The sequence below is a fragment of the Arctopsyche grandis genome, chromosome 5 (genome assembly GCF_051622035.1).
Source record: "Arctopsyche grandis isolate Sample6627 chromosome 5, ASM5162203v2, whole genome shotgun sequence".
NCBI lineage: Eukaryota > Metazoa > Arthropoda > Insecta > Trichoptera > Hydropsychidae > Arctopsyche > Arctopsyche grandis.
In genome coordinates this window covers 31,150,320-31,163,189 of record NC_135359.1, presented here as the reverse complement: position 1 = coordinate 31,163,189, position 12,870 = coordinate 31,150,320, and the positions used below count along the sequence as shown (strand labels likewise).

The 12,870-nt window shown below is 32.7% G+C and overlaps 1 protein-coding gene across 1 annotated transcript; it reads left to right on the top strand.

The window, feature by feature from the left end:
* Positions 1-6,725: 6,725 nt before the first annotated feature.
* On the top strand, positions 6,726-8,600 carry LOC143912407 (uncharacterized). The gene has a single exon (XM_077431683.1). It carries the CDS (start codon positions 6,726-6,728, stop codon positions 8,598-8,600), a length of 1,875 nt encoding a protein of 624 aa, XP_077287809.1.
* The last annotated feature ends 4,270 nt before the right edge of the window (positions 8,601-12,870 follow it).

Genomic DNA, 12,870 nt, shown 5'->3' with positions numbered 1-12,870 from the left:
GTAACGCCAGCAAGTGAAAGAAAGACAGTTGAAAAACGAATTCAAAGTCCAGGAGAAAAGCGCGAAATCAAAACACCAGTGAATGTCAGATTTTATCAACGCGTGGTCCGGCGTAAACAAAGAAACGCACGCAGGTGGAGAGTACACTACCGAAAACGATCCGATATGTCAAAATTGGCACTATTTCGACTGTCAGAATGCATAAAACTGATCGTTTCATTTAATAATTGATCATTTGTTTTTAAATCTTATCATTTCGATTTATATACTGATCATTTTGGTTTAATTAATGCTCATATTATTTAAATACTTATCATTCTGTTTAATAACACTGTTCGACAAATGACGACTTTTTTTTGGTTCAGAGACGAGATATGATTTTTCTTATAGAAGTATGGCCAGTCAACACGAATCTGGTAATAAAAAATGTTGATTGGCTCAAGATTCGGAGATATACATATGTGTTTTATAAATAGCGCGATTTTTCTATATCTTGGTGTTGTTCGGTCGATGTCTCAAAATCTGTCAATTTTCTGTTCAAAATGAATATTGGAATCTATCGTCGGGTATTTTATCTTCGATTTCTAGTACTTTTCAACTTTCAAATCTCTCTAAGTAGTCATCCAGTTCAAATCAAAAGTCAAAAGTACGTATTTTCACTTGGGATAAATTCTATTGATAACTGGCTTACCTCGATAAAATAAACGAATTTTTATTATTAATCCACAAGAATAGTAGAAATATGATTTTTCTAAGTGGAATTTTATTTAATTCTCATATAAAGATAATTTAATATATTATTCCTATTAATTCAATTCAGATTCGTGTAAATACGAGTAAACACTAGTACGAGCTTTTTGCTCGCAATTTTACCGATTTAAAGTTCAGCACACTTCCATTTAACCGTTTTAAACGAAAACAAAAAATAATGTTGTCAGAACACTATCTCAATAAACATGTTTCAATAGAAAACACTCAATATAAAATAGTAATAAAGTGGGAAAAAATCTCAAGTGAAAATACGTACTTTTGACTTTTGATTTGAACTGGATGACTACTTAGAGAGATTTGATAGTTGAAAAGTACCACAAATAGAAGATAAAATACCCGACTATAGATTCCAATATTTAGTTTGAACAGAATATTGACTGATTTTGAGACATCGACCGAACGACACCAAGATATAGAAAAATCGCGCGATTTCAAAAACACACATATCTATGAATCTCGAGCCAATCAACATTTTTCATTACCAGATTCGTATTTACTGGGCATAGATCTATAAGAAAAGTCATATCTAGTCTCTGAACAATTTTTCGTATCGAACAGTGTAATTGATCACATAGGAACAGATCAATACAAACTGGTCATTTAATATATTCACTGATCAATCCATTATTTTTACCTACCAAATGTTTTTTTTACTGGTCAAAATATGAATTTTTTACTGATCGGTTAAATAGAGGCCCCAATGTATTGACTTTGATAATATAAATGAAAATGTTATTATTAGGTAATAATTTCCCGTTTTTGGATATTTTTGTTTGTTGAATTTAATTAAAAAAATAATAAAAGCACTATGCGGCCACGCGTTGTATTTAATGTCGAGTCGTTTTTCTTGTAAACGGCCACGGCCTATGCGACGTGGCCGCATACTTGAACGGTTAACTGTTTCGCGGTTAGAATTACGTGCTATGGCCACATGTTACACGTAACGCGCCAACGTTATGTATGCGCTAAATTAGGAAAATTCCAATTTTCCACGTACATTTGTTTTTCCGATACTCGTGTAAAGTGCGATCGTTAAACAGCGCCAACTTGGCCGAACATTGCGTCGCCATCTACAAGGTTTCAGAATGTTTTTGCTGGATATTTATTTCGTATAACAAGTGATGCTTTGAATCATCATTAAAAGTTGTCGCAGAAATACGTCTATTCGAGAGGTGCATTCTAGTGTCAGACGTGCTATGAAGATTTTATTTTATTTTACACATATAGAGATTTATTTATTTATTTTTTACATACATATATACCAGGAAGGCCGTACAGGTAACCCCAATGCACCTTCCTGGCCAATTACAAACATTTCAGCATTTTTTTTTATTATACAAGTCGCTGAATTACGAGACACTGAAAAACTTGAGACATCTATGAATTGTAAATAAATTTTATTGTACATTAATCAATCTCAAACAGTGGTGACATAGTAGGTAGGAAGGATATTTAGCCAATTTTACCGGGAACCGTTTCAACAATGAAATCAGAGAAAATTGGCAAACTCTGTTAGGAAACGATCGATTTGTATACTAGTATATTATTGCTATAAGTTTTTCGAAAAGTGTATGAAAGTTCAGTGAATGACAACATTAAATGAAACTATTGTTAATTCTAGTGATGAACAAAAAGAAAATGTAAAACAAAATGGCGAGATAAATGATTTTTTTTTACAATCACAACTCTCATATTTTAATTTGGACTTTACTTGGACGTAAAAATGTGTCTACGTACATATGTATTTGCTGTGATTTTAAAAGGTCTTTAAAATCTATTTAAATCCATGATTATCTCTCGGTAGATGATCTGTTGTTTTGTAAATGGTTCGCAGTGTTACGTCAAAGTTATGTGAATAATTTACAAAATTATGTATGCATTAAGTTCAGAAATAAATGAAACTATTGTAAATTTCAATGATATTAACAAAGGCAATTAAGTAGATGTACATCAATCTTTGTAAAACAACATCATGTGATTTCATTTCACTTCAAGGAATTCTAAGCTACATACATAGGTCGTTCACAGTTCAAAGCTGTTTAAATACATAGAGCAATTATTTGTTATTTGGTTTTGGATCTATTCGTACTGCAAATTATGGATATTAAACGTATTCTGTTATTTGAAAGACAGTGAAAATATTAAAACATGACGATTTAATATGGAACGATCAATATTTAAATAGGTGGGTTGGGTAGAAAATTTTTGTAGAAGTGTTACTGATTTTTGTGAATATTTTTCGACAAGTTCTCAAAGGGGGGGGGGGAGTCGTCTTCTAAACCTTCATTGTTTTCCTGTTAAAAATTTAACCCTCCGTATCTGGGCCGCGAACGTAACAAAGGCTTTCAAACTCTTATAAAGTGCTCGCGAGCCTTTTGTGAACTTGAAAACTTTTTAAAATGCCCCCCCCCACCCCTCTCCTACGTCGTTTCATCCTTTTCCTTGGAGTTGTGTCGGTTTCTTTGGAGGAATTTTCCGTTCCTTTATCGGGGTGCCCCTTTAAAAACACGAGTTTCCACCGCTGCATGACATTGTCGTGCCATTACGCTTTTTCATACTTTCACCCATTTCCGGCCCACGCCCTCCCTCTCACCTCTCTCTCACCCCCATCGGTTTTTTACCCAATGTGGCCCTGTCTGTGAAAGTTTGTAAAGTTTCAGACCACCGGCCTTTGTCACTAAGGGAGGAATTTAATACTTCAAAATGAAAAATAAACTGTCGGGAAAAGCGTATGTTAATTTCATAGTGAAATGCATTTTTTAAAAAAAGAATCTCACAAATAAAAAAATAAAAATTTAATCCAAAGAAAAAGATATATACTTGATGCTTTTATAAAATAATTACATATTATACATTGAATGCTACTTACTATATATACATAGTTACTAGTTGTTTTACCCGGCTTCGCTCAGTATTTGTAATATAAACAGCGTAAACATGGCGAATCTAATAGTAAATATTCATTTGTTTTTTTATTAAATTTATTTGAATTGAAAAAAATATAATATTCAACCAATTGAATTGTCGTCAATTGTCACCAACCAAAGATATATACATACTTACATACATACAAAGTGTCTTTCAAAGTTATATATTACATAACTAGTGTTGTGCCCTATAAAATATCATCGCATGGGTTATGGCATATTAATTTATTAATTAAAAAAAATAAAAGAAATGTGTTGGTCCTCTGTTCGATCCGCACGCGGTCATATTTTTTTCAAATACCTTTTAAATATATTTATATTTAATTATTAAATATGAAAAAAATGATAAAGACTACCTTCCTACCTACATATAAACAATATAAAAGAGCAATAGAAAAACAAATTAATTAAATAAATTTTCAGTAGATGGTGCTAAATGCTCGGAGACTCATTAGCCTAAAAGAAAGATTGGTAGCAAACAGTATACATACATATATATAAGTTTTTTGTTGATATGTTATTATGTTTGTACTATATTCGTACGTTTTGTTGGCAGTGTTTTTACATGTGTAGAATCGAAACGACAATTATAGTACGGCGAGCGTTATCTCAGACAGACCCACAGACAGACAGACCCACAGACAGACAGACACACAGAATAGCGATATTATATATATGACATGATGCTACTTACCTATTGCAGAAACTTCACAAATATTTTTTTATTTAACTAAAATTAAAATTCCAGAAAATATATTTGCATACAAAATTATTAAATTAATCATTGCAGGATTCCTTTAAATAAATATAATAAAATAAATGTGTGCAATATATAGTTCGTATCAATATTTAACATTTTGAAACAAACGAAACAATAACGAGGAAGTAATTAGGCTAAATAAAGTTATTGAAGTAGTTTTGATCTACATATTTTAATACTCAATGGTAACTTTTCAAGATAAAATCTTATTTTTTTGTAATAAAATGTATAAATGTCTTATTTAGTCTAATTTTTAATTTAAACTACGAATCAATTAATTTACAAAACCAGTGTATTGTAGTGAAGTAAAATGAACTTATGTATGTATTATTGAAAGAATGAGTATTGATCTTGAATTATTGTTGTTTTATTGCGATCAATCAAGTCTTATAAAGTTATCAACATTAAGTTCTAAAGACGTCAACTGGAATCAGTAAAGTATTATATTACATATATATGTATATAAGAAATTTGTTGAAAATCAATATAATTACCCAATTCATTAATTAATTTCAAAACAAATAAACCACAAATGTTGTTGACTGTTACATAAATAAAGCAAAATTGCCACAATAAATCTAATTCAATGCGTGCGGAATAGATCCAACACGCTCATTAATATTTCCCCAGCCACAATAAACAGTCCATTTTGTCGCAGAAATGGACAAAACATAATTGATATAGTTGTTGACATCCTCCAGGACACTTTCTATGCTCATATCTGTCCTGAATAACAAATATCGCCAACGGGTTTTTTCTTGTACTTCTGTCTCTTCTGGATCTCGGTAATATTTCGCCCCGGGAGAGTCTAGAAATTATCGAGATACCTCTCGACTCCATTTTGGCCCACCACTTTACCACCCCATCCCCGTCTTTCTTTCGGATACTCTTCCCGACAACGTTGTCAAGTATAAATTACCTTTTATCCGAGTCGGACGTCGTGTATGAATGATGGTGAAAATGTGACTTCAGAAATGGTCCCCTCCCCGGTATTACGAGAGAAACAATGCCCCTAATCCTTTGTCGTGTCTCGTGTCTTATTGAGCAATCTTCTTCAAGGATTTAATATATTTGTCTTGCACGTTACGTGTCGTGTTTGGAGATTATTACGTCGGCGATTTAAATCAATGCTGTTTTCAGGTTCTGAGACACTGTTGACTGGAGATTGAAGAAGCCATGAACCGATGCAGCCATGGTATATCGGTCCATCCATTGCTACGGACCTACTTATTATACCTTGGGTATTTTTATAAATTTACATTCATAGTTGTATAAGAAATTTTTGTGTAAGAAAGATTTGAATTTAAAGAAAGGAAGAAGTGCTTGAATTTGATAATAATTTTTGAGAGATATATTCTTAATATAATAACACTGTTCGACACGACAAATGGTTCAGAGACGACATATGACTTTTCTTATAGATATATGCCCAATAAACATGAATCTGGTATTAAAAATGGTGATTGGCTCGAGATTCGGAGATATATGTATGTGTTTTTTAAATCAGGCGATTTTTCTATATCTTGGTGTTGTCGGTCGATGTTTTAAAATCTGTCAATTTTGTGTTCAAAATGAATATTGGAATCTATAGTCGGGTATTTTATTTTTTATTTGTAGTACTTTTCAGCTTTTAATTCTCTCTAAGTAGTAGTCCAGTTCAAATCATAAGTTAAAAGTACGTATTTTCATTTGGGATTTTTTTTTTACTGTTAATACTATTTCATATTGAGTATTTTCTATTGAAAGATGTTTATTGGGATAGTTTTCTGGCCATACTATACGTTTTCGTTTAAAAGGGTTAACTAGAAGTATGCTGAATTTTAAATCAGTAAAATTGCGAGTTTAAAGCTCGTACTAGTATTTACTCCTATTTACATGAATCTGAATTGAATTAATAGGGATTTTATAGTAAATTGTCCTTATATGAGAATTAAATAAAATTCCACTTAGAAAAATCATATTCCGACTATTCTTGTGGATTAATAACAAAAATTCATTTATTTTATCCAGGTAAGCCAGTTATCAGAGCATAGATCTATAAGAAAAGTCATATCTCGTCTCTAAACCATTTTTCGTGTCCAACAGTGTAATCTTTGTAAAGTTTGTATAATTTTTTGGTAATTCAATATTTTCATAACATTTACGTATATTTAAGCTTGTACTCAATTTTAGAGCTATACATACGTATTTTGGATTGCCACTTGTGTATGAAAAATATTTAATTCTGGTTTTGTTTGACAGTTATCTTCAAAACGGCGTTCCTGATCATGTCCATTGGAGTTCTGGCGTCTCCTGACTGGACAGATTGTCCCCTGCCTTGTCTTTGCAAATGGACTAATGGCAAGAAGAGTGCCCTGTGCGCCTCTTCAAACTTAACAACAATCCCCTCGTTAAATTCTGACGTTCAAGTTTTAAACTTGCAACAGAACTTCATTACGTACTTGAAAAAGGACGAGTTTTCATCAGCGGGTCTACTCAACTTGCAAAAGATATTCCTGAAGAATTCTTCGCTCAAGGAAATCCACAGAGATGCTTTCCGAGACCTCAAGATATTGATCGAGATCGATTTATCGGGCAATTACATATCGGTTATACCGAGAGACACGTTCGCGGGCAATGATCGTTTGAAAGTTTTGGTCCTGAGCGGAAATCCACTCAAGCAACTGTTCAACGAGCAGTTTCCGACACTTCCGCACTTGAGGTCGCTTGAGCTGGAGAACTGTCAGATCCACTTGATAGCCAGGGAGGCTTTCATTCATTTGGATCAGCTGGAAAAGCTCAATTTGAGGCGGAACGAGCTCGAGAGCCTCTCCGAGGCCGTTTTCATGCCGATTTTGAACCTGAAATCGCTCTCCCTCGAAGGGAACCCTTGGAGATGTGACTGTGCGTTGAGAGCGTTTCGGAATTGGTACTTGATGAGTAAGCTACACTCGGTCTCGATGACTTGTTCTGAGCCGAGGCGACTCAAAGGAAAACTTTGGGAGGACACACCGGCAGCTGACTTTGCCTGCCCCCCAGAAGTCATCGTGACTGAGAGGATAATCAAAGAGGACGTCGGAGGAAATGTAACGTTCGGCTGTCATATTAAAGGGGATCCGGAACCGGACGTGACCTGGTACTTCAATGGATACCAGATAGGCAGCCCCAACGCTTCACACCCCGATCAAATGCTAATCCTCGAAATAGAAGAGGGCTTAGTCGATAAATGGATCAACGTGAGCATCTTCAATTTGACTAAATACGATGCTGGCGAGTATGCGTGTCTCGCCAAGAACTTTTTGGGTAAGGTTGTTAAGAATGTGACGTTGTTCGTGCAGCAAGAGACCGTTCTCGTTACCCTGAGCAAAACAGAAACTGTGATTCCCATAGTCGGATTGGTAGGCGGTGGTGTTTTTACATTGGCTGTTGTAGTTGTAGTTTTCGTGTGTACTTGCGTGTTCTTCGGATACCAGAGAAGACGCAGAAGACACAGAAGAAAGGGTAGGATAAAAGGTAGTGGAAGTTTTACAGACCAAGATAAGAAGTTGTTAGACGTGTCAATTACTACGAGCACGGAGCGTCAATCCGGCACTCAAAGCATGGAGATGTTCAGCAGTTGTCAGGGCGATCTCAAAATGCCCGAGAGCTCATCTTCAATGACTATGGAGCTGTGTGAGCCAGTTCAGATATCCTTAGACAGGCACAACCAAGACGGTATGATCCCAATAGGAGCAGGTTACCCTGCGGCGTTCGGTTTAGCTGCTTATCCTCAACCTATGGACTACAGCTCAAGAATGCTTCCTACGGGAGGTTATGGAAACATTTTCATATCGGTCTCAGTGTCAAAAGATCCTTTTTTGGATAGCGAACGCTATCCAGACCTGCTCGAAATACCTTGTAAAAGCAAAGGTGTCGTCGGGCCCGAGTTTCCTTATTGCGGAATGCCTGTGTCCTCCTACGCTACTTTACCCAGAAGGCCGGTGAGGTCTGCAGAGAGGCAGCAGCCAGGTCCTGGACCATTGTATGACAAATTGGGCCGTAGGGTAACAATGCAGGGGAGTTCAACTCTGTCTTTGCCGGACGCCCAGAACGAAGAGACCCAGACTAACGTGTCTAAAGAGCCTGCGATTACTTTGGAAGTGGACGAGTACGTTTCCCTCTAACCCCCATCCCAATCTCTCTCTCTATTTCTCTCTCTGATCGTGTAAATAGACTTTGGACAAAAGGTCTTCAAAACTTTGCATATCTTACAATATAAGGGATTAACGTAGTGGAAACGAGCATGTTGGATATATCACGTGAGAATATTCATATTAATTATGTATTACATATATTTTGGTGCTTCGAGATTCAAATGTAACATTGCGCATACGAAATGAACCAAACTGAATCATTTTATTTAATAATTGGTTACAACATTGTGAAAAGAACACTTTTTATTAAATTTCATTTTTAAGTCAATTTTAAAAGTTAGTCAATGGATATGATACAGCATTGATAATTTAAGACTTCTGTAAACTTTCACTGACAGTTCAAAGCCTTCTTATATTCAAAGGCCAACTTATATATGTACTTTGATAAAATATTTATTGTGCATGAATTTAAGAAAACTTGGCTCAAAAATTGATAACGAGGTTTAAATTAAGCCAAACAGAAATCTTAATCAAATGATAATACAGAATAAAATACGATCAGTGATAACTTTCGTTTAAATTAACTTTCAATGTATTTTAATATTCAAAATAACTATTAATTTATTACAGCAATTATTTAATTTAGTGACGTATTAAATGAGAATAATATGGTAATAGTTTTTCGAATGAAGTGACTCATTTTGAATATTTTATACACATGTTTTCAATTGAAATTAATTTTAAAACCGCAAATTGAATTGCCCATTTGATATTACATACATACTTACATACATGTTTTATTGTTGACAAATGAATTTTCGCGGTGGTACCTGAATTGAAAATATGCATGCATATACATATATGTATGTATATCTGTTAACGTATAAAAAATTGAATTGAAAAGTGTTCGAGCAAAGAACGCCCAAAGAAGGTTTTCCATTTTTCACTTTTCTTTCGTCTATTCATAATGTGCGACAATATTTTCGAAAATGTAAGATTTTTTTATAGTGAATTTGCTATTGAAAGATCGTTGGATGGTTCAGATATATTATAAGAGTGTGAATATTTCCCCAAGTAATATTGTTAGTAAGCGATGACTATTTTTGGTATATAAAAAACAATCCTGTTTAAAGTATACATTAATTATTGATACGTATAGAATGTTTAAAGTTTTTTCTCGGTTGATTTTAATGCTGTTTTTGAAATCGTTTTACACTTCTAAATTGAACATACAAATAAATGAAGATATCGACTGTTGTAAAAAAAATAAATTTTTTCCTCTTGACGGTATTTTTAATTTATTTCAATCCTCGAATGCTATATTATATTATAAATATATATATATATATACATCATGACAACGTATAAGAGTACAATTGAATTGTTTTAAAATAATCATCCGAGGGATGAATGGGGAGGGTAGGCGCGTTAAAATCCCAAAGAATAAAAATGAAAAAAGTTATAATACAGAAGATTACTTGCTGGGGGTATAAAAAAATCATGCCGAAAGTTTGCTTAATTAAGGCGAGGAGAAAAGTAAAACAAGCCATGCGTCTTAATTTACATTTTCTTTCGAAAAACTTGCAAAAATAAATGTTTGCGTTTTAAAATTTTCGCTCTCAGCGGCGGGGTTCCGTTTGAGTTTTTTAAGCATTATTATTATTTTTTCTATCCTTAATTTGAATTTAATTGAAGCAGCCCCTTTTGTGAGTCGCAATTTTGAAATCGACACACAATTATTTCGTGTATACGAGAATGAATATTCACGAGCGAAAAATAAAATTCATTTTTACCAAGCAATTGCCATTCATCCTTTTTGAATTTATTATAATGATTTTGTGATTTTAATTTTAGTGATAAGCGTCTACGAAGTCTTCAACCTTCGACGAGCCTTATATCGATATAAGATACGGTAAGTATTACATAAATATAATCAATATATGTATGTACATAATATTATATATTACACCGATATAACTAATAAATACACGCAGATTTAATCTATGCTTATATAAAACAGAATAATTAATTGGTCCATTGTTCAATGCTCATAATTTTAATTAGCTCTATTAGAGCTATCAAATACAGACACCAGATAAATTCATTATAATATCATGAAATTAACATTTATGAAAGTTTTATTCATTAGAATATACATACATATTTTTCTATTTTCATATAATTTCAATGTCAAAAGTTTATTAAAATTAAAACTTCATGTGTATTAAAAACCTTATAAGGTATATAGTTTAAGCTCAAGCTTTAGCCCTCATGTTTTTGACTTTTATATAATGCGTACAATAAATTGATTTAACTAAAATACTGACCGAAAGACATAAATATATGTATGCATGAATGTTTATTTATAAATAAAATACCAAAATCGTGTAAATTGACCAATTAAATACGCGTCTAAATTTAATAACTAATCAAAATACTAATTCTCTTAAGCAATAATAATATGAAATATTAAAAACACAATTGAAAACATCAATATACCAATAAGGATGATTTTTTGACTTCATATTTCCATCCATTATATGGCATTTCAATGTCTTTTAATTAAAGAAGAACTCGCAGAATTTTGTAATTTTACGTTAACTATTGATATTTATAATCATGTTCGTAAATTGATTTGTTCTATATTTTTATTTTGATTCGGTATTTATGAAAACACTCACTTTTAATAAAAATCATGTTCAATATTTTTATATAGACAGTCAATTTCGGAATAGAAAAAGACAGAAAGTGAAAAACCACATCCCAGAAATCCAATAACCGACATAGGATTGACAAAAATTAGATTGTACGCTACAAAAAAAAAAATCGAACGGACAGGAGATTCGGAGGAAACCTTTTGGAAATGACTACATGCTACATATTATATTATATAGGATGTTGCTGAAGCAACAGACATATATATAATCAATATCTAAATATTCTTTAAAATAAAAGGATGATCCAACCCATTGGGCCGGAAGTTTTCCTTAAATAAAACACATATTTTATAAGTAAACATCAGAAATATTTATGTGAAAGATTGATTAATGGCAATTATTCAATTTCGTTAACAGGGAATCATCCAAAAGTTAATTTTTCGTTATATATGTATAAAGGAACATAGTACATTTATTTTGATTTTTATTATTACGGAATTATGTTCACAATACATTTTATATCTATTTTAATAGCTACTAATCTACTGATCATTTTCTATTTTACAATTTTAATTTAATTTTGACAGTAATCATAGTATTATATTATTCTAATATTAATGTGCGGCATAAAAGGAAAAAGAGTACAATTTAAAGTAAACCTATTTACAATTCTTATACGTACATATACATATGATAAGCAGATCATTGTTAGAAAGTGTGTTAATCTTTTATGCCGAAAGGTAAATGAACTTTTCTGGAAATTATATGATCATTAAAATCCCACGATCATTTGATACGCAAAATATACCTGTATTAATTCCTGATAGCTAAAGCTATCATTCCAATTAATAACATGAACTAATCCATGCGAAATATCATCTTAGATTTAACTAATAGATGTAATTCTACGATAAAAAGCACATATGTATGTACATATATATGTATATCTATCATTTCTGGCTGACTCTTTATATTATATATAGGGGGAGAGTTTTTTTTTATATTGTACATACATATAAGGGATGGGCTTTTATGGCGAACGTGTGGCCTATTCGATTAAGGGCTGCGTGATCTGGACCGTTCACCCCCTCAACCCCACAAAGTCCACCCATGGTCTCGCCTATGAAAATATTTGAGGGCTGCGAGAACACCTTTCCCGCGTAACCGTAATTTCATAACTGGGGAAGATTGCTTTCGCGCCTTTTCTTGTTTGACGCTCGCGGACGGGGATGAGAATAGGGGGTGGGTGACGTAGATGGAATATACGGGAGGATGCTAGAAACGCTTATTGAATTCCCTCGTGTTGACCTGAACTTGGTTTTATTAGCTGTATATATATATATATATATATATATATATATATATATATATATATATATATATATATATATACATATACTGAAAAAAACGTGTATCGAAAAATTGACAGCATGTCAATAAAATAGCAATAGCGGAAAAATAACGTTGTTGCGCACGTAAGTGGGCTTAAATTACGTTTCAAATTATCAAAATAGTTTTTGTGTACATTCATGTATGAGTAGCAAACTTTTATGATATTCAGCTGTTTGAGTGTTGTGTATATGTAAAATAAAAGAATCTGAAAGTATATACAATATACAAAATTAATCTTATTGGATTCTTAT

What these genes read in the sequence shown, in the direction of transcription:
- LOC143912407 (XM_077431683.1), top strand. Translation starts at nt 6,726, where the DNA reads ATGTCCATTGGAGTTCTGGCGTCTCCTGACTGGACAGATTGTCCCCTG.